The 20,638-nt window shown below is 38.1% G+C and overlaps 1 protein-coding gene across 1 annotated transcript; it reads left to right on the top strand.

Moving 5' to 3' along the window:
- Nucleotides 1–10,375: 10,375 nt before the first annotated feature.
- On the top strand, nt 10,376–17,309 carry LOC121381105 (60S ribosomal protein L12-like). Its single transcript, XM_041510223.1, has 6 exons — nt 10,376–10,535; nt 11,462–11,535; nt 12,104–12,284; nt 14,998–15,105; nt 15,643–15,734; nt 17,228–17,309. Exons 1-6 carry the CDS (start codon nt 10,499–10,501, stop codon nt 17,231–17,233), a joined length of 498 nt encoding a protein of 165 aa, XP_041366157.1. The 5' UTR covers nt 10,376–10,498; the 3' UTR covers nt 17,234–17,309.
- Nucleotides 17,310–20,638: the final 3,329 nt, after the last annotated feature.

The following is a 20,638-nucleotide window of genomic DNA, read 5'->3' as shown; positions in this document are numbered from 1 at the left end:
TGTAAGTCTGTGGCGTATGGAGGGGGCCACGGGGGCCACGCCACCCCTACCCATCAAACCTTTAAAAAAAAAACATTGTATAACATTTTATAAAATCATACAAACATACATATACTGAACAAAATAAGAAACTTCCGCTAACTTTGCTTGAACATAACTTGATGAAAACAAACCGGGGGAATAATTGTTATATATGCGTTTAAAGTGTGTTCCATGATGCATCGTTTGGTGCAAAAATCATGGCCATAGGTTAACAGAAACTGGGAGAAATTTTTACCAAGTGTGGTAGGGGTTAAAAAAAAAAAAAAACTTAATAACGGGTATGACCACCTCTTGAATTGACCACTGCAGTGCATCGCAGGCGCATAGAATTGACTAAAGTGTTGATTTCTGCCTGTGGAATATTGTTCCATTCCTGAATGAGCGCTTGACGAAGTTCGTTGACGTTAGCGGGTGGGTTGGGACGACGCCTCAATCGTCTGTCCAGACTATCCCAGACATGCTCGATGGGGTTGAGATCAGGACTTTTAGGGGGCCAGTCATCAATGAAATCAATGTTATTTGTCCTAAGAAAATTTACAGTGTCTCTAGCTGTATGAGAGGTCGAATTATCATGCTGAAAAATCGAGATGTTGGCGTTGTTATGGAACAGAGGAATGACGTGATGAGCGAGAATGTCATCGCGGTAACGTTGAGCATTTAAATTGCCATCAATGACGACTAGTGGTGAACGATAACCATGGGTAATGGCTGCCCAGACCATGACACAACCCCCACCCCCGAAACGATCTCGTTCAAGAACACAACAGTCAGCATAGCGTTCATTTCTCCTACGGTAGACGTGCACCCTGCCATCACCACGTCGTAAAGAAAATCTGGATTAATCCGAAAAAAGAACGGTATTCCAGCGTCGCCGTATCCAACGAGTGTGTACACGTGCCCAATTAAGACGATTTAGACGATGACGTTGCGTTAAAACGCATCCGACGTAAGGACGTCGTGCATGTAAACCGTTCTCCCGCAGACGATTACGAAGAGTTTGCCCACCGATTCGGTTATTATGAAGCCCAGGTGTGTTAGCAGCAGTAGCAGTGGCAGTTTGGAATCGATTGCGCAAATGCGTGTTCATGATATAGCGGTCTTGACCACGCGTTGTAACACGCGGACGTCCACGACGTGGCAAGTCGTTGTTGCTTCCTGTCGTTCGAAATCTAACGCGAAGATTTCGTATCGCTCGACTAGAACTCCCAACATGCCTTGCAACGTCTTCTGTCGACATGCCAGCATCAAGCATGCCAATCGCCCGTTCGCGTAAATTATTGGGTATTCTTGGCATACTAAAAATGCTACAATGTAAAAAACGTTATTTTGTTTACAAATTTTGAAGCGTTTTCGTTCACTTGACAACAATGTCAGTAAGACAAGTAAAACAAATTGACCGAATACTACACGGGACATGTCGAACCATGCATGCACGTGCAAATTGAATTTCACGTTGTCGACGATTAACAGTGCAAAAATAATACAGCTCAAGGCTAATACTATTATATAATTTCATTACACAATGAATTCTTTAACACAACAAATACTATATGTACAAATCGGAAGTTTCTTTTTTTTTTGTTCAGTATATATACAGCCATGCCAGTGCGTTAATATCTATGTATGTAACAATCAACCTCGACATAAATACAATACAGATAGTCATACATCAGTACTTAGTACATACATACATATATACATACATGCCTTTATAGCATCATGGTTAGTCTTGCAATTTGCGGGCGATTCGGTGCCACAGGTTCCAGTCCCAGCAACGGCATGGGACAATTTATGAGGCCAGTGCGTTTATATCTATGTATGTAACAGTCAACCTCGACATACGTTCAGTATATAAATACATCAGTACATACATACTAGAGTACTTGTACTGTTACGTTTACGTGAAAAACTAGGTTCACAATATTTTGTTTAATTGTTCCCAGAAGAGGAGTACCGATAAGACGCTACTATTCGAGTGTCAAAGCAATATAATAATACACACCCAAGCCAGGAGAGTGGATGCATGTTACAGGGTTAGTATGAACTTGTGACAGTTTGTTGATCAAAACAAAAGAGATATTATGAACATGGTGTTATCATTTGACCCTATACACACATACACACACCTCAGATCAAACATCAACAAAGTAGTCCAAGAGCATTAGGTATAATATGGACCCAATCCGAAAATAAATAATACTATTAAGCTATTTTGTTTTCAGAACATTTCCCTGATGTAGTTAGAAATAACATAATATTATTAAAAGTGCCCAGTACTATTTAGTACTATTTATTTCCGGGTCAAACCCTAATACTCCTCCACTAAAGTTAAAAGTTAAAGTTGGAAGTTTTGTTTTGTTTGTTTGACGATACCATTTGAGCACATTAATTTATTAATCATCGGCTAGTAGATGTCAAACATTTGGTAATTCTGGCATAATCTTAGAGAAGACTCCCAATACATTTTTTCCATTAGTAGTAAAATATATTTTACATGCACCATTCCACAGACAGTATAGCACGTACCACGGCCACTGATATATCAATGTGCTGTGATATATCAGTCATGGTGCAGTGGTTGGAATGAGAAATAATCCAATGGGCACACCGACGGTGATCGATCCTAGCCCGACGACGAATTAAGTTACCACTGGGCTACGCCTCGCCCCTCTAGACTAAAGATCCCGATTACATTGAAATTTCAATCTGATTTAATCTGAACGACAAACCCGTTATCTGTGATTAAGACTGTATATCTGTACAATACAGAGCTGAATGGGCATTTGGCAAAATAGTGGTTGATTTCACGAATCTCTATCTAGCGTCTCGTCTATAGGAGGATAGCCACTCCAGAGGAGATCTTTTACTGGCCAAAACATCATTGAGAGCGCCACACAGAGGACTGCCACTTCCAGACTAGTTTATTCAGTAAAAATTAACACAGGACAGATCTCGTTGGAATAAATACAGTTGTGATGACAGGCACTCATGAATCACTGTCAAAACAGTGATGATATCGGGTGTTCGCGAAAGGTGAGTATATTCTCCCCCACCGATGGCACCCGTCATGAGTACTACCACCACTCTCCGGTCACGCCAATCTGATTAAAATTAGCCCCACTGGTCTCACCAGTAGATCTAATAGCACTGCGTGCACTCCCATGTCCAGGTGACATTCCATCTATAAATAACAATTTAAATATCGACCAATTACACTTCGCCTTTTATAATGTTATTCGGCAGCATACAAATTCTAAAAATATCGGTCGAGACTACTTATGCAATAGGCGAACTTGTTGGTCTATTTCAACATTGAAAAAACAGGGGGGAAAATGCAGAAATAAAATCTGGATTGTACAATAATATAAACAGATTTTATGGCTATACCATCACGGTGGGGTTTTTTTCGTCTTGAAACAAATTTTATATAAAATTTTATATTGAAATTAGTTTCCGGCATACTTCGTAATTCAACCGAATCATTTCGTATACCCTCGGCATAATCCCGAGTGTTTTCAAATTCTTTTCAAATCACTGGCATGATTTTGCAAGTACGGTTTTGATTGGTCGAAGCTCCAACGGGCTGCTGTTAGATTCACATGTAATAGTGGAGCTAATTTTAATTAGATTGGTCGCACGCTAGAACTGGTCCAACTGGCAATAAAGGTTTCAGTCGCTGGAGACTGATTAGAATTGGTGATAAAACGCTCGCCTGATGATCGATCCCCATCAGTGGGCCCATTGGCCCAGTTCTCGTTTCACCCAGTGCACCAAAGGGGGTGGTATGTGCTATCGTGTCCGTCGGATGGTGCACATAAGAGAGCCTTTACTACTAATGGAAAATGTAACGCGTTTCCTTTTTAAGACTATTGGTCAATATTACCAAATGTTTGACATCCAATAACTGATGATTAATACATAATGTGCTCTAGTGGTGTCTTTAAACAAAACTAACTTTTTCTTATTAGAATCACTAGCGTAGTCAATATTTTATATTGGAGGAGCCCCACCCAAGTCAGTGCTTCTCGACCTTTCATCGAGTACAGCCAGCCGTTTGTTGCGAAGCCATGTTTAAAAAAAAAAAAAATCTTCTCTACTTTCAGAAATGCTACTTATAATTTAATAATCTTCATATATGTAAAGGTAATCAGATGATATATTAAAATTGTGAATTTAATTAATGTTAACAACAGTGTTTTCGCTTCTCCAGATTAGTACATACCACGGCCTTTCTTACGCCATTTAGGACGAGAAATGGCTTGATGGGACCACCGACGGGGATCGATCCAGACCGACTGCGTATCAAGCTACCACTGAGCTACCTACTGCGCTCATGTATTTTTTTCTCTCTTTTTGTCAATATTTTCCAGGAGAACATGACTGGATCCATCGTCCTATAAATTTCGCTCGACACAGTCTAGTCTAGACACACACACACACGTCAGGCCCTGATATATCACATTTGTTTTACGTACCAATCGTAGAGGCACTGACAGGAACAAGGATACATTCGAGGACGCTTTAAAGGGGCAGACCCTAGTTTCAACCCGTGTAAATTAACACTAAGTTTAGTTAATCTACAAACCTGTATCACATGTGGATAAAGTTAAAATTGAGTAAAACATGAGTCTGTGACTTTGAAATGTTGAAATACCCTCTAAAAATAGACTAAAACTCGACTCCATAACTGTTACTTCTCAGACGCACGCGCGTTTTTAAAAATATGAGAAATGCATTTTGTGATATTAAAAACACCAGGATGACCAAAACACTTCGAATGTACGGAAACTGATAATCTAAACCATAAAATCTAATTAAAGTATGATTTTAGTTATCAAAAACGGCTCTAATAGTAAAAAATATGCCTTAGTGTTTGAAAACTAGGGTATGTCCCTTTAAATACGATGCATCGCAGAATTGATCGCTCTCTATGGACTCGATTTTGTCTTGTTTTGGTGGTGGTGGTGGTGGTGGTGGGGTGTCGGTCAACAAGTGTCTCTATATTTTGTTAATTGCAAGCACGTGTTCTTGTATGTACTTTGGAAGCTATAAAAACACTGTTCAGTCCAAATTAACATAGTAGTACGTAATATATGCCTATAGCCGTTGATTAATATAATATGTAGCAGGAAATGCTGGTGTGTGTAATGTCTGAATCAATAATTACTAGATATTAAGAGATAAAATTACACGTATTTCCTGAAACCATTCGAACTGGCCGTGTGGCTGTTAAACTGAACGAGGAGGAAATCTGCTTTATAATATTGCATAAGAAGTTGACGGTAATTACTAATTAGTTAGACATTATAAAAATAGTTTTAAAAGTTTTTTTTTGTTTTTTAACGACACCACTAGAACACATTGATTTATTAATGATCGGCTACTGGATTTCAAATATTTGGTAATTTTCACATAGTCTAAGAAAGGAGACCCTCTGTATTTTTACATTAGTAGCAAGGAATCTTTTATATGCACCATCCCATAGACAGGATAGCACATACCATGGCCTTTGATATACCAGTCGTGGTGCACTGGCTGGAGCTAGAAATAGCCCAATGGGCCCACCGATGGGGATCGATTCCAGACCGACCGCGCATCAAGCGAGCACTTTACCACTGGGCTACATCCCGCGCCTGTAAAAGGAGAGACAACAGTCAATAGTAACAGTGATATTCTTTATTTAATTGCATTCTTCATGTTTTATTTCAAATCGTATTAAAACTAGACAATCCAGGCGCGTATGCATGCATTTTATCAGGAGAGGGGGTTCTAGACTGTGGCGATAGAAGTTTATAGGGGGTCGAGTCATGCTCCACCTGAAAATATTTTGAAAAAAAAAGAGAACATTTGCTCGAGGAGGAAGGGGTCATGTCATCCGTACAAGAAAGGCATATAAAATAAATTAGGTGTATATTCAACATTTGGTTCGATATTCAAAATTCAACATTCAATATTGAATATTGCTCTGACAGAACAACATTCAACATTCAGTATTGAATATGTTTCTGCAATATGCAATTAACATTCTTTAAACTCAACACTTCGAATACAAATGTATGTCTATGCAAATATAACGAATTTAGGGTGATTTAGGAATAAAAGATAATATGGGGTAGCTCAGAAATAAAGCACAGTGATAAGTTACACCAAAATCTATTAACACTGTAATTGTATTCGAAAAGAATAAACGGACGCACAATTCTAAAAGTCAGTAGTCCATGAGCCAGTTCAAAATTGGTACCATCTGAGGGCACCAAACGAAACTGTTATAATTATTTTTACACCCTAGAACAAAACAAAAATGCCTAATCGACTTTCCAACAGAGTAGCTTTAGCTAGTTATGACACTTTTAATATTTATCATTCAGGTGGAAAATAAAACAGAGAAATCAGAGTTTTACTTTTTGAAAAAACATTTATAAAGCTTTTACATTTATACCCACAATGTTTGTTGGGTTTTTAACTTTACATAGCAGATCCAGTGTTTATAAATAAATGTGAAATGTATACACAAAACCTAATAACAATATCAATACTAGTTCTGTCCTTAAACAAAATCCTAAAAACAGTGTTCAAAATACAGAAAGAAAGTCCACCTAGGCACTTTGAATCATTTTGAAATATTCAAGATGGCTGTCACAATAGAACTGGAAACATCAACTATGATGAAACTGTTGATGTTCGTGAGAATGTTTCAGGGGTCAGAATATTCATTTTGAACTACTCCCAGCTAATCAAGACATTGCAACATCAGTTACATCCAAGATGGCCACAACTAAATTGTAATTTATCGCATTTTAGCAAGATTGTGATGTTGGGTATGGAGTTTTATTCATTAAGGAATTAATTTATAACAAGTTCGTGTTAACTGACATAATGCATCATCATTTAAATCCAAGATGGCCAAGAAAATAGTCGTTAGGAGTAAGAAGTGGCCATATCTTTCAATCTATTTTAACCAAAACAATAACTTTTACTTCATATACAGGATATTCTAGGGAGCAAGGAATTCAATTATCGCAGTCAATTTATATACAAAAAAAAAAGTATAGCATTACCAGAATTTAATATGGCTAATAAAATGGCTGCAGAAATACAAAAAATAAATAGTCTTTTTGAAAACAACTTCCATTTGTTCTTAATATCTACAAGTTATCTAAAACATTTAAAATATTAATTCTTACGATGACCGCTATGTCTTAAGGGTTCACCAGTCTATTTGTATACTATCTAGAAAGTAAAATTGCATCGTATAGACCAAACCCTCAGTGCCAACCTGCCTGAGATAAGTGGGCTTGTCGCAACTAATGACTGTGGAGTAAAGTTTTACCATTCCCATTTTCTCTCTCTTGATAATGGATACATTACTCAGAAAACAATTGTTTAAAAGCTGCATTGAATCGGTTGGACGATTTCAGATGATGCATGTCTTCACTCCACATGGAATAGTTATTTGTGGAAGTGATCTAAGGCTTCTCATTTTTGCCACTAATGACATCTGAATCTAGCTTTCCTGGTAACGTATCCATATCAGCATCTAAGTTTAATAGCTTTAAATGCTTCAGGCAGAATTTTAATGACTGTTGCTTTTGCAGCCCTTGATGCTATAGCAGCAATATCACGTCCTGAAAAGGCATGAGTCATCAAATGAGATGCAACTTTTTCATGTGTCTTTACGGTTTTTCCATTGCAGTTCTTGCTAGTAGCTCTATCATTTGAAATCAGAAGTAGCACCTCTGAAATTATGCAACTAATTTAATGCGAAATTTAATTTAATGTTTTAATCTACTGTGTTTACATCATTAGATCATTGATTACTGGGTGGTGTATTTTCAAAAATAAAGTAGTTTTATTGGCAGCTATCATTTTGTTGTTATTTGAATATCAGAATTGTATGCCTGTAAACGAATGTGGTGTAGTTATACTGTGTATCATATATTTTGACGGAGCGTTACCTTGGAAGTTACCCCTAATCCACAATGTTTTTGTTATTTATGAGTTGGATGTGCACTATTGGACACTTCTATGTTTATTTTCAGAATTGTGGGTAGAATTATTTTACACTGTGTACAATATATATGAATGAGGCGTTACCTTAGACGTTGCCCTTGAGCCACCCTGTGTTTGTTATTTATGGGTTGCATGTGCATTACTGAACACCTCTATATCATGTAAGTATATGTTTAGTTTCGGAATTGTGGGTCTAATCTGAATTTGTGCTGAACTCAGAATTTAGACCTTTAACGGAGCGTCACGTTAACATTGCATTCATTTTAACTTATTTTCGTGCCTATATTCAATTAAGGTTCAAGCACCTCGTCTATTTGGGCTTTCAGTCCAGGACAGTGGGTTAGTTGTTAGTTGTTACTGAGAGAGAAGAGGGTGTGGTACGCCTACCCATTGAGTCGTTAAAACGTGCTCTGGGTGGGAGCTGGTACAGGGCTACGAACCCTGTACCTACCAGCCTTAAGTCCGACGACTTAACCATGACACCACCGAAGCACGTTAACAGTCTTGAGCCACCCTAGGTTATTCACAGTTCAATAGAACATGTACTAGATGATGGATCTGTAGAATTTCATAAACTTTCTCTGTTTAGTTCCAGAATTGTGCGTCTGCGTGCCATATATATCGATGGGCGGGACGTAGCCCAGTGGTAAAGCGCTCGCTTAATGCGCGGTTGGTTTGGGATCGATCCCTGTCGGTGGGCCCATTGAGCTATTTCCCATTCCAGCCAGTGCACCACGACTGGTATATCAAAGGTCATGGTATGTGGCATTGTGCTATCCTGTCTGCAGAATGGTGCATATAAAAGATCCCTTGCTACTAATGGAAAATGTAGCGGGTTTCTTCTGTAAGACTATATGTCAAAATTATCAAATGTTTGACATCCAGTAGCTGATTAATAAATCAGTGTGCTCTAGTGGTGTCGTTAAACAAAACAAACATATATATTGACGTTAGTTGCCCAAGAGCTACCCTGTAGTTGTTATATTAGTTGGATGTGCACTACTGAACACTTGTTTATCCTGTCATGATAAATCTGTTTCGTTCCAGGTGTGTGCGTCTGTTAACTATTTTGCAATATAATTACTGTGTTTAGTAAATTTTGGCGAGGCTTAGTTCTGCGCTTTATTTCAGAACCGCGGGCAGGACGTAGCTCACTGGTACAGCATATGCCCGTCGGTGAGCCCATTGGGTTATTTCTCGTTCCAGCCAGTGCTCCACAACTGGTGTGTAACAAAGGCTGTGGTGTGTACTATCATGTCAGTGGGATAGTGCATATAAAAAAAATCCCTTGCTGCTAATCGAAAAGAGTAGGCTAGCCCATTAAGTGGCGACATTGGGTGTCCTTTTTCAATATGTGTGTGGTCCTTAACCATGTCCGACGCCAGATAACTGTAAATAAAATGTGTTGAATGCGTCGTTATATAAAACATTTCTGTTTTATTTCTGAGCCACCCCATATTATCTTATATGCCTAAGCCACCCTAGATCCATCATATTACCACAGGAGAAACACTTAAAGTTGAATTGTAGATTTTAATGAATGTTGCATAATTCAGAAAGATATTAATAATTCAATACTGAATGTTGAATGTTGTTTTGTCAGAGCAATATTCAGTACTGAATGTCGAACGTTGAATATTGAACCAACTAAAGCTAACCCACAATAATTAAACACATGCATAAACATCAGTACGTACGAAATTATTTGAAGACAAAATCCAGTTTCAGTTTGGGCTTCTTACAAATATTAAGACGACCAGAAACACATTGAATATACAGACACTGATATTCTAAACAAGGAAATATATTTAATATAGAACTTTAATCGTAGAAATATTTTATTAGTCGGAAACATCTTACAGTGCAGCAAACTCGGGAATGTCCCTTTAATGATGATAGGGTCATGCAGGCCCCGGGAAAATAGATGTAATTGGAGGTGGGGTGGGCTGGGTCCCATGCTTCCATCTCTCTGGCTACGCTAGTGCATACGCAGTGTGTGTGTGTGCGTGCGCGTACGTACGCGTGTGTGTATGTTTGCGTGCGAGTGCTTGTGTACGTGTATAGCACGCACGCACACAAAGTTTATATGTATTATTATAGACAGAAACACAACACGCATGCATGTACACAACACAAAAGTACGCACTCGGAAAGATACAACACTAGTTTTTCAGGGCCGTTTGAATGTCGGGGTGCGTACTATCGGCACTCTCCCTAACTGGAACTATCGATCTGCGCCTTGCTTTTTGACTGAGTGTAAAAAGAAGACCGAGACCACTAAATAAGGAAGACAGAGTTATCGACACCCGGAAGTCAACACGATAGCGCCCTCTTTTCATCCCCACATTGTCGGTGGTGGTGCAACTTTTTTGGTCGTGTCTATCAGGACTCATCCAACACCAGCATCGTCAGCTAGATCAAGTCAGAGTTAACAAAGTGCATCAAAATGCCTCCTAAGTTTGACCCTACTGCCATTTTTGAAGGTATACGAATAATTTACTTAATATCATGTCCCTGAAATTCCACTATTGGAAGGCAACCCAAGTGAACAGGTAATCTCTATTAAAGAAGAGATATTGAAGTGTTGGTTGTGTGTGGGGTTTTTTTTATTTCATTTCACAAAGCGTAATAAAAAAAAAAACCAATTTCCAATCCTACAAACCCTATGATAAGATATTTTTAATCCATAATCATGCAATCTGGGGCAGGGGGGACTGCAAGATATCCTTGTGTTGTCGACCTCTCTAGCCTACAGTGTACGGTCCAAAACCTTTGGGGTATTGAATCTGTGTTAAACAACTAAATATTACATTAAGCGCACTAAACCTAGTTTTCAAGTCTGGATTGGGACTGTAGCCATGCACCCTGATAACCTGAGGGGCGGGACATAGCCCAGTGGTAAAGCTGTCTGTCGGTTTGGGATCGATCCCCATCGGTAGGCCCATTGGGCAATTTCTCGTTTCAACCAGTGCACCACGACTAGTATATCAAAGGCCGTGGTATGTACTACCCTGTCTGTAGTTCGCGTCGGCAGATATCAGTGTTCGAGATTAACGGTATCCCAATATCCCGGGGATACAAGAATTTAATTTTGGATACTGATTCAGTTTTAGTGCGGTTTTTTTTTAAGTAGTACCATATTAGCCAGACCCTAAAATTGATGGTCGCCCAACGGACTACCTTTATAAAATTCTTAATCGCCCTTGGCCAATAAAGGTCGCGACTGCTAATTTCCAACCCTGTAACTTTGTGTACGGCCGAATCATCCAATGCAGGTTTGAAAATTAGCACTGCACTTTTAGTAGGAAAAAACCTGACGGCAGGTTGAGATAATGAACAGCAAATGGCCAGAGTTTAAAATAACTGTTGAATTTTTACACATTGTAAAATGTTTTACCTGTTATTTTAGTGTGTGTACGAGCTATTGGCGGAGAAGTGCCAGCAACCTCATCATTAGCTCCCAAGATCGGTCCTTTGGGTTTGGTGAGTGTTCAGTATAGACCAAGCCATTTACGAAGCAGTCTTTTATTTTGTAATTGGTGTGTGTGCATATTATTTGTCCAAATTAAGTACAAGCATGCAGACCTCAAAACCGCTGAAATATTGAGCTTAGATTAAAATAACATGAAATGCATTTCTGAACTTGCACAATTCTTGTCTTAAGCAGCTGTTAATCACATTAAGTACTGCACTAAGAAAAGAAGAATTCCTGTACTCTGATCAGACAAAAGACCTGTCATGCCCAAGTTAGTGAGATCTAAAACCTTAATATTTATTTTTATAATAGTCTTAATTATACTGCAAAAGTTGTCTTAAATATGGAATTTTAATTGTACCAATTTTATGAGCATTAAATGCCTTGCGATGTTCTGTTTTCCAATGTTAAATTTCTGCATATTGATCATGGGTTGTCGTTATTTAAATGTGCTTATGTTTTTTTTCTTGTTACTAATTAACTTCATTTTAAAAGATCTGTCCAATGTTGACCACAGCTGAATGTTCCATGTTGTCATACTCTTGTCTAAATTAAAACTTGATTTGAATATTGCAGTCACCAAAGAAAGTTGGTGATGACATTTCCAAAGGTACAACAGAGTGGAAAGGTTTGAAGATCACAGTCAAGTTGATCATTCAGAACCGACAGGCAAAGGTCGAGGTCGTCCCGACTGCAGCATCTCTCATCATCAAGGCTCTGAAAGAGCCCCCTCGAGACCGGAAGAAGGTGAAACATGGTACGTAGTAGAGATATCGGTATACTCGATCAGGACATGAAAGTAGAGGTGGGCGGTATTGAAATTTCAGATCCGGTATCGGTAATTTTGGGGAGATTTACCTCTGTATTTGATATGGACACCTCCCAGCTCTACAGGAAAGTGTAATACTTTATAATTTTATTAGGGATATTAGAATACAAAAAGTTTGTGAAAATGGGATGTACTAGAGGTATTCAAATACAAAAAGGGGAGTGAAACGTGGGATGTACTAGAGATGTTTGAATACAAAAGGTTTGTGAAAATGGGAGGTACTAGAGATATTCAAATACAAAAAGGTGAGTGAAACGTGGGATATGCTAGGATATGTCCCAATGCCTGGTACCCTACTGAGATGACCACTGTCCTAGAGATACCTGAATACCCATCAAGACTGGAAGAAGATGCATATTAGAGATGGCCGTTGCTAGCGCTGGGTGATCAGAAAATTTTGCCAAATTATCTATTTAAAAAAAGCTAAATCTATAGCTGTTTTTCAACGAAATGTCAAATTGTCACACAAATATTTTTTTCCGCCGAATTAAAATGCAATTCACCAATTCTTAAATTTTGCAATCGTCAAGTTAATATTCCAATACTCTATTTTTAAGACTATTCAGAATCATGTATCACATATATACTGAACAAAATAAGAAACTTCCGCTAACTTTGCTTGAACATAACTTGATGAAAACAAACCGGAGGAATAATTGTTATGTGTTTAAAGAGTGTTCCATGATGCATCGTTTGGTGCAAAAATTATGGCCATAGGTTAACAGAAACTGGGAGAAATTTTGATCCAAGTGTGTGGTAGGGGTTTTTAAAAAAAAAACCCACTTAATAACGGGTATTACCACCTCTTGAATTGACCACTGCAGTGCATCACAGGTGCATAGAATTGACTAAAGTGTTGATTTCTGCCTGTGGAATATTGTTCCATTCCTGAATGAACGCTTGACGAAGTTCGTTGACGTTAGTGGGTGGTTTGGGACGACGCCTCAATCGTTTTCCAGACTATCCCAGACATGCTCGATGGGGTTGAGATCAGGACTTTTAGGGGGCCAGTCATCAATAAAATCAATGTTATTTGTCCTAAGAAAATTTACAGTGCCTCTAGCTGTATGAGAGGTGGCATTATCATGCTGAAAAATCGAGATGTTGGCATTGTTATGGAACAGAGGAATGACGTGATGAGCGAGAATGTCATCGCGGTAACGTTGAGCATTTAAATTGCCATCAATGACGACTAGTGGTGAACGATAACCATGAGCAATGGCTGCCCAGACCATGACAGAACCCCCACCCCAGAAACGATCTCGTTCAAGAACACAATAGTCAGCATAGCGTTCATTTCTCCTACGGTAGACGCGCACCCTGCCATCACCAGGTCGTAAAGAAAATCTGGATTAATCCGAAAAAGAGAACGGTATTCCAGCGTTGCCGTATCCAACGAGTGTGTACACGTGCCCAATTAAGACGATGATGTTGCGTTAAAATGCATCCTATGTAAACCGTTCTCCCGCAGACGATTACAAACAGTTTGCCAACTGATTCGGTTATTATGAAGCCCAGGTGTGTTAGCATCAGTAGCAGTGGCAGTTTGGAATCGATTGTGCAAATGCGTGTTCATGGTATAGCAGTCTTGACCACGCGGACGTCCACGATGTGGCAAGTCGTTGGTGCTTCCTGTCGTTCGAAATCTTACGCGAAGATTTCGTATCGCTCGACTAGAACTCCCAACATGCCTTGCAACGTCTTCTGTCGACATGCCAGCATCAAGCATGCCAATCGCCTGTTTGCGTAAATTATTGGATATTCTTGGCATACTAAAATTGCTACAATGTAAAAAAATTTTTTTTTACAAATTTTGAAGCGTTTTCACTCACTTGACAACAATGTTAGTAAGACAAGTAAAGCAAATTGACCAAATACTACACGGGACATGTCGAACCATGCATGCACGTGCAAATTGAATATCACGTTGTCGACTATTAACAGTGCAAAAATAATACAGCTCAAGGCTAATACTACCTATATAATTTCATTACACAATGAATTCTTTAACACAACAAATACTATATTTACAAATCGGAAGTTTCTTTTTTTGTTCAGTATATTTGTAAGTTGTCCTGATTGTTTTATTCTATTATTAAACATGTTGTATATGTAAGTAAATGCCCAGTTTCAATGTATTTACTAAATATGAAATATCAGAATTTGGATGACATTGTTAGGCCTGTTTTCCTTTAGCGTGATTCCACACATGGAAACGTGTTTGTTCCTAAGTGGATTACTGTACAAAATTTGTTGTTGAAGGATTACTTTTTGCTGAAGGTAAATACATTGTTATGTCACAGCATGGAAAAGCTTGTGCATTGAAAAATCTCTTGGCGATCAACATCTTTTCGGGTCTTGTCGCATGTATGGAATAGGTACTTTTTTTATTGTATCAATAATATGCACAATATCATATTGATGGAAAGCAGGCTTTATACAAATGGTGATGAGATTTATTACCAGACTGAGCTGCATTCTATCCAACCTAGTTGATCGATGGCCGTGCAGTCTCTCATACAGAACTTGTATTTAAACATTGTTTTAAAAGCTGGAATTTATTTGCTGACATTGTACTGCATATTTTGATAATCGTTGCTAATTAGATGAATGTCTAGTTTTAACGAACTTGTCTCTTCAGTGAAACACAGTGGAAATCTCTCACTGGAAGACATCCTGAAGATTGCAAGACAGATGAGACCTAGAAGTTTAGCCAAGAATTTCTCCGGCACAGTCAAAGAAGTGCTAGGTATGTGTTGCTTATTCTTTGATCTTATATGTTGGACTACAATTCATTTCAGAAAATTAGCCACTGAAGTATAGTTTCTTTATATCTTGGTTCAGTCCTGGGTTAACATTTTAAAATATAATAAAATAATGTCTTATTGATGCATGTAACATTTATATTGTAAAATGCAGGGAGAAGTGATTGACGGTCTTCGCCATCAGTAAAATCAAGGTGAGTTGAAGATCTCTCCTGAAATTGTGCTAGTCGACAAATCACTGCAGGTTTTACAAGGCAATCCATTTGCCACTTGACTAAAAATTGTCAAGGCGAGAGTGGAGGGGAGCAGGTTTTGTCATTTGAATTTTCTGGCGGAGACTGTTCAAGATGTTCTGTTAGAAGTAGCCAGTTGTGATGTCCAGTGAATATTTTAATTTCCAAGTCGTGATACATGAACAGTTAGGACATTGTTTGTGTGTCAAGTAGGCCATCTTCATTTGATCTTTGGTTGTAGAGTTACTAGAAGAAAGTTTATTGCAGATAGCTTGTCTGTTTTTGCAGGGACTGCCCAGTCTGTTGGTTGCCAAATTGAACGCAGTCATCCACATACGATAATAGAGAAGATAGATAGTGGAGAAATAGAGATTCCAGAGGTAATGTTTTAAAGTTCAGTCAGTTACATGGAAAAATTTCAGCTTGTCGGCAATAGTTGTTAAATATTGGCATGGTTGCCGTCAGAGGGTATGAAAGGGTAAAATAAGGTATCCTAAAATCTTGAAAATTAATGAATACATTATTTTTTAAATTTCATATAGACTGAATAAAGTCGAGTGTATTTAAATGCACTGTCAATTTCAAAACATTTCAAACCCGTAGCCACCTAGTAGGGGGTACCTGTGATGCTTTCTTTGTGTTACCTACCCTCAAATTATTTTCTGGCAGAAAGCCTGGTTGGGCAGTTAAAATACCTTTTAGCTAATTGTGCACCCACAATTTAAACATTTCAGTTGGTTTGTTTTAACGACACCACTAGAGCACATTGATTTGTTCATCACTGGCTATTTGATGTGGAACATTTGGTAATTCTGACAGTGTTAGCTCACTATTTTTCCATTAGCACCAATGGGCATTTTATACATACTTTACAACAGCCTTTGATATATCTGCTGTAGGGCACTGATTGGGATGTGGGTGGGAACCAGTCGGAGAATTGGTTTACCGACTGTTTGATCCGACATCTGAGCTAGATCCTGCCCTAACATTTTAGATGTCTCTTAGGACCAAGCTCTGTGCTTGTTTATTTAAACCCAGTCTAGTCGCGTGTGTGGAAGGTAATTCAGTAATAGTGCTGGCCTGGGGGGTGATACCTTATGGGGATGTCCTGTTCCAACCAGTACCCAACAATCATCAAGGTTTCTTTGTTTTGTTTAACGACGCCACTAAAGCACATTCATTGATTAATTATCAGCTATTGGATGTCAGTAGTCTAGGAAACCCCTACATTTTTCCATTGGTAGCAAGGGATGCACCATCCCATAGACAGGGTAGCACATACCAGTCTTTGATATACCAATCGTGATGCACTGGCTGGACCATGGTTCATACAGCCACTCGCCACTAAAATTCAAGGCCTTTTTAAGGCGCTTTCAAGTCGGCAAAAACCCTTTTCAAGGCCCCAGGACCTTACAAGTTGCATGTACATGTTATAAAAATACATTGCAGCCATTTGGATACATACTTTTGGCATGTTACGCCACACACATTACCGACTGTCAAAGGGAAATAACTCTTTATTTCATACCCATGCAAAACAATTTCGTCATCAATTTTAAAGTAATTTTCCATAGCTAAAAACTGTTTAGTTGTGGATTATTATTTTTAAATATATCAAATAATAATAATGTTTATTAAAATATATAATTCACTACATACGATTATTTGCTAAATTCAAGGGCTTTTCAAGCCTGTGCGAACCTTGTGGACATCCAGCAAAGATGCATGAAGTACTAGTTCAAATGTCAAATGTGAGAAATATTGTGACAGGACTAGTTGAAAATTGTAATCAGCCCAGCAGGTTCTTAGTTAAAAAATGTTTATGTACTATTGAGAAATGGGGATTATTGCAATGTTGTTTTTTCTTTTACAGGAGTAAAGTTACAGAAGAAGAAAGATAAATAATGAAAGACACTTGTTTTCTATTTATTCTCAATAAATAGAAATACAACAGGGCTTTGTTTTGTTTTATACATGGTTGCTTCGACATCCTGCACCTTTGTTTATAGAAGACTGGGGGGGTGATTTATGGGAGGTAAAACCTGCTGCTAGGTTTTTATATAACTTCTTTATTACAGTGAAACCCCTCTAAACCGGAAATCCTTGGGACCATGTAAAATGTCCGGTTGTAAGAGGTATTTATTTTAGAGAGGTCATGTTCTTTACCGATTTAAAAAAAAAAAAGGACTGAAACGTCCAGTTTTGTGGGAATTCCTTTTTACAGAGGGCACGGGTTTGAAATATAATTGAAACTTCATATTGGTCTACTGTGTAAGGGAGGTGTTCCCAAACGGGTAGATCCTGGGTAAAACTTGAGATAAATACAGCTTTTGCAAACTACTGAGCACTGCCAGAACGTTATCCATTTGTGACGAGGGACCCGATGATTTCGCATATTACTAGAACGAATACATTAAAATTTATATGGTTACATTTCGCTTTAACCCCCATCTTGAAAAATATTATTTTTTAAAGATCGTTTAAGTAAAAACGTCCATAAAGCAACCAAATTGCCTTTAGTCTCTTCTGTACTTATCGAAAATATTTTTGTTCATCTGTAGTAACTTTACAAATGAGGGGGGATAATTCAACGGCTAATTTACCGTTTGTATGATTACCACATTTAAAAAAAAAAAAAATTAAAAGTTTGCATTGTACAGTATGTAGTTCATCTGTCCCATTTGCCCCAGATGGGTTATAGGTTTAATTTTGAAGGTTTGAAGAGACTGGACAACCAGTGTTAGAAATTAATGATATCCCTGTGATACCAGAATTTAATTTTGGATTCCAGACTTCAAGAACCCAATATCCCACCGGGATACTATATAATGGTTTTTTTTAATCCTGCATTTTTATTTTTCGCTGAAGCAATGAAAGTCGTCATTTACTGGTCAAGTTAAGCAACAGTATTTTCGAGCTCGTACCTAATGTAATGCTATGCCATAACAATATCTCCCCTAACTCGTACCCAGTCTAATGCTACACTGTAGCGGCATAGCAATGGACTGGGAACTGCGAAGTCGCTATTTGTTTTAATCAAAAACACTGGACAACCGATTGATTTGACTAATAAGCAATGGACTGCAACAGGTTAAATTTTGCGAGTTATAATTTAGTTTTATAGGATAAGTTCCAGTGACCCCCCCCCCCCTAATATGGATTTTTTTTTTTTTATCCACCACTGGGTCAGCTCTGTATGTGTGTAATCAGAACAAAGACTATATAGATTTAAAATTTGTTCATTTCAACTACAAGAATCGGTCTTTGGCGGACTGCTGAACTTTGAATTTTTTTTTAGTCCAATGGTAAATCGCTCGCTTGATGCCTGGTCCGTTTGGGATTGATCCGCATCAGTGGGACCATTGGGCTATTTCTCGCTCCAGCCAGTGCACTACAACTGGTACATCAAAGGCCGTGGTATGTGTTGTCCTGCATATAAAAGATCCCTCGAAAAGAGTAGCCCATGCAGTGGTAACGGTGGGTTTCCTCCCTCAATATCTGTATGATCCTTAACCATGTGTCCGATTTTAAATAAATGAGTCGTTAAATAAACTGATTTCATGTTCAGCCCTGTAATTTAAATGCATTGTGCTATTTTCTAGTCTATATTCAGAGTACTCTAGTCCAATATTTTTTGCACTCCTGGATGCCCTACCAGTCTGGCAGTGTAGTGGTTAATCCATGAGACTAGAGGCTGGTGGGTACTGGGTTTGGTACTAGCTCCCACCCAGATAATTTAACAACTCTGGGTAGAAGGAAGAATTTTTTTTATTTAACAACGCCACTAGAGCACATTGATTTTTTTTTTTATCTTATCGGCTATTGGACATCAAACATATGGTCATTCTGACACTTTTTAAGAGGAAACCCGCTGTCACCACATAGGTTACTTTTACAACCGGCAGCAAGGGATCTTTTACTTGCACTTCCCACAGCAGGATAGCACAAACCATGGTCTTTGTTGAACCAGATATGGATCACTGGTCGGTGCAAGTGGTTTTCACCTACCCACTGAGCCTTGCGGAGCACTCTCTGGGTTTGGAGTTTTTATCTGGATTAAAAATCCCATGCCTCGACTGGGATCCGAACTCTGTACCACAACGCAGGTTTGGGTAGATGTAAGGTCACTACATAAACTTCTCTAACAACTAACCTACTATTCCTGCACAGAGAGCTGGGGTGTATATTCTTTACATTAAATGTGCTTTGGATACAACCATTTTCATGGAGCATTAATAATAAATATCTCGTCCCGCAAAAGGGTCAGCTAGGTTCATATTTGTACACTCGGGTCGATGACTCATCCCGATGTGACCAGAACCAAGGAAACTCTGTTGCTACCTTTAACCCCCTACCAGCAAGATTCATAATAGATGTCCATTACTGGTATGAACTATATGCCTACTGGTTGAAAAAAAAAGACAGGTGATCCAGTAATGGAAGGTTATAGGATATCCCTACATCATCAAAATCAACATTAAATGTTTTGTTTATTACTGGATACCCTCCCCATGCTGTTACATCATGATGTTTTCGGACTAGGTGTTCAACCAATTGGGAGAGTGGGAATTGTGTGACCTAGATTATTTGCATAATTGATGACAACCAGTACACCTACTACTACAGTGTTAAACATGTCACTTGCGTGCATTTGTGGCATGTTTGGAAGGACGAGAGCTTCCAGACCAGACAATTTCATTTAAAGAGATGTGTCCTTGATCTTTTGAACGAATGTTTGCTCTAAGTAAAAAACTGCCTATAATTTTTAAATGTTCTGAGAAGAAAAAAGACTTCCACTTCTAAAAAAATTCTAATATTTTTCTACAGTCATATAATGGAAGCTGAAATAAAACGGTTGAAGCCAACATAATTTTTTGGTAATTATGGTAAATCTATTTAAATAAAGTTTATATAAAGCATGTACTGACTGCTTACCACTAAAATAATGCTGTGCTCACAAATTAATGTTTCAGAGTTGTAAAATATTAACAACAGACTATTACGTTCGAGTGTACATTGGAAAGTAGCGGTTACATCAGAATTGTCAACAACAATGTATTCCACTTAAAATCTAGCTATTTTTACTAATAATAAAGTAAAGTGTAAAAACAAATAATAATAATTTTTCTACACCTCCAGTAATTTTTCCCAATGAAATGGTTAACAATGTTTACACCAATCTATCATCTTCGATGGAAAATTTTACGTATATGCTTTATTTTAAGTGTTCTTCTAAATCAAAAAGGTGAAGATCACTCTGTTAGCTTTTTTTCTTCTGAGTTTA

Source organism: Gigantopelta aegis, chromosome 9 (genome assembly GCF_016097555.1).
Source record: "Gigantopelta aegis isolate Gae_Host chromosome 9, Gae_host_genome, whole genome shotgun sequence".
NCBI classification, from domain to species: domain Eukaryota; kingdom Metazoa; phylum Mollusca; class Gastropoda; order Neomphalida; family Peltospiridae; genus Gigantopelta; species Gigantopelta aegis.
The sequence above is the reverse complement of the archived record's forward strand: the minus strand, read 5'-3'. Positions and strand labels throughout refer to the sequence as shown.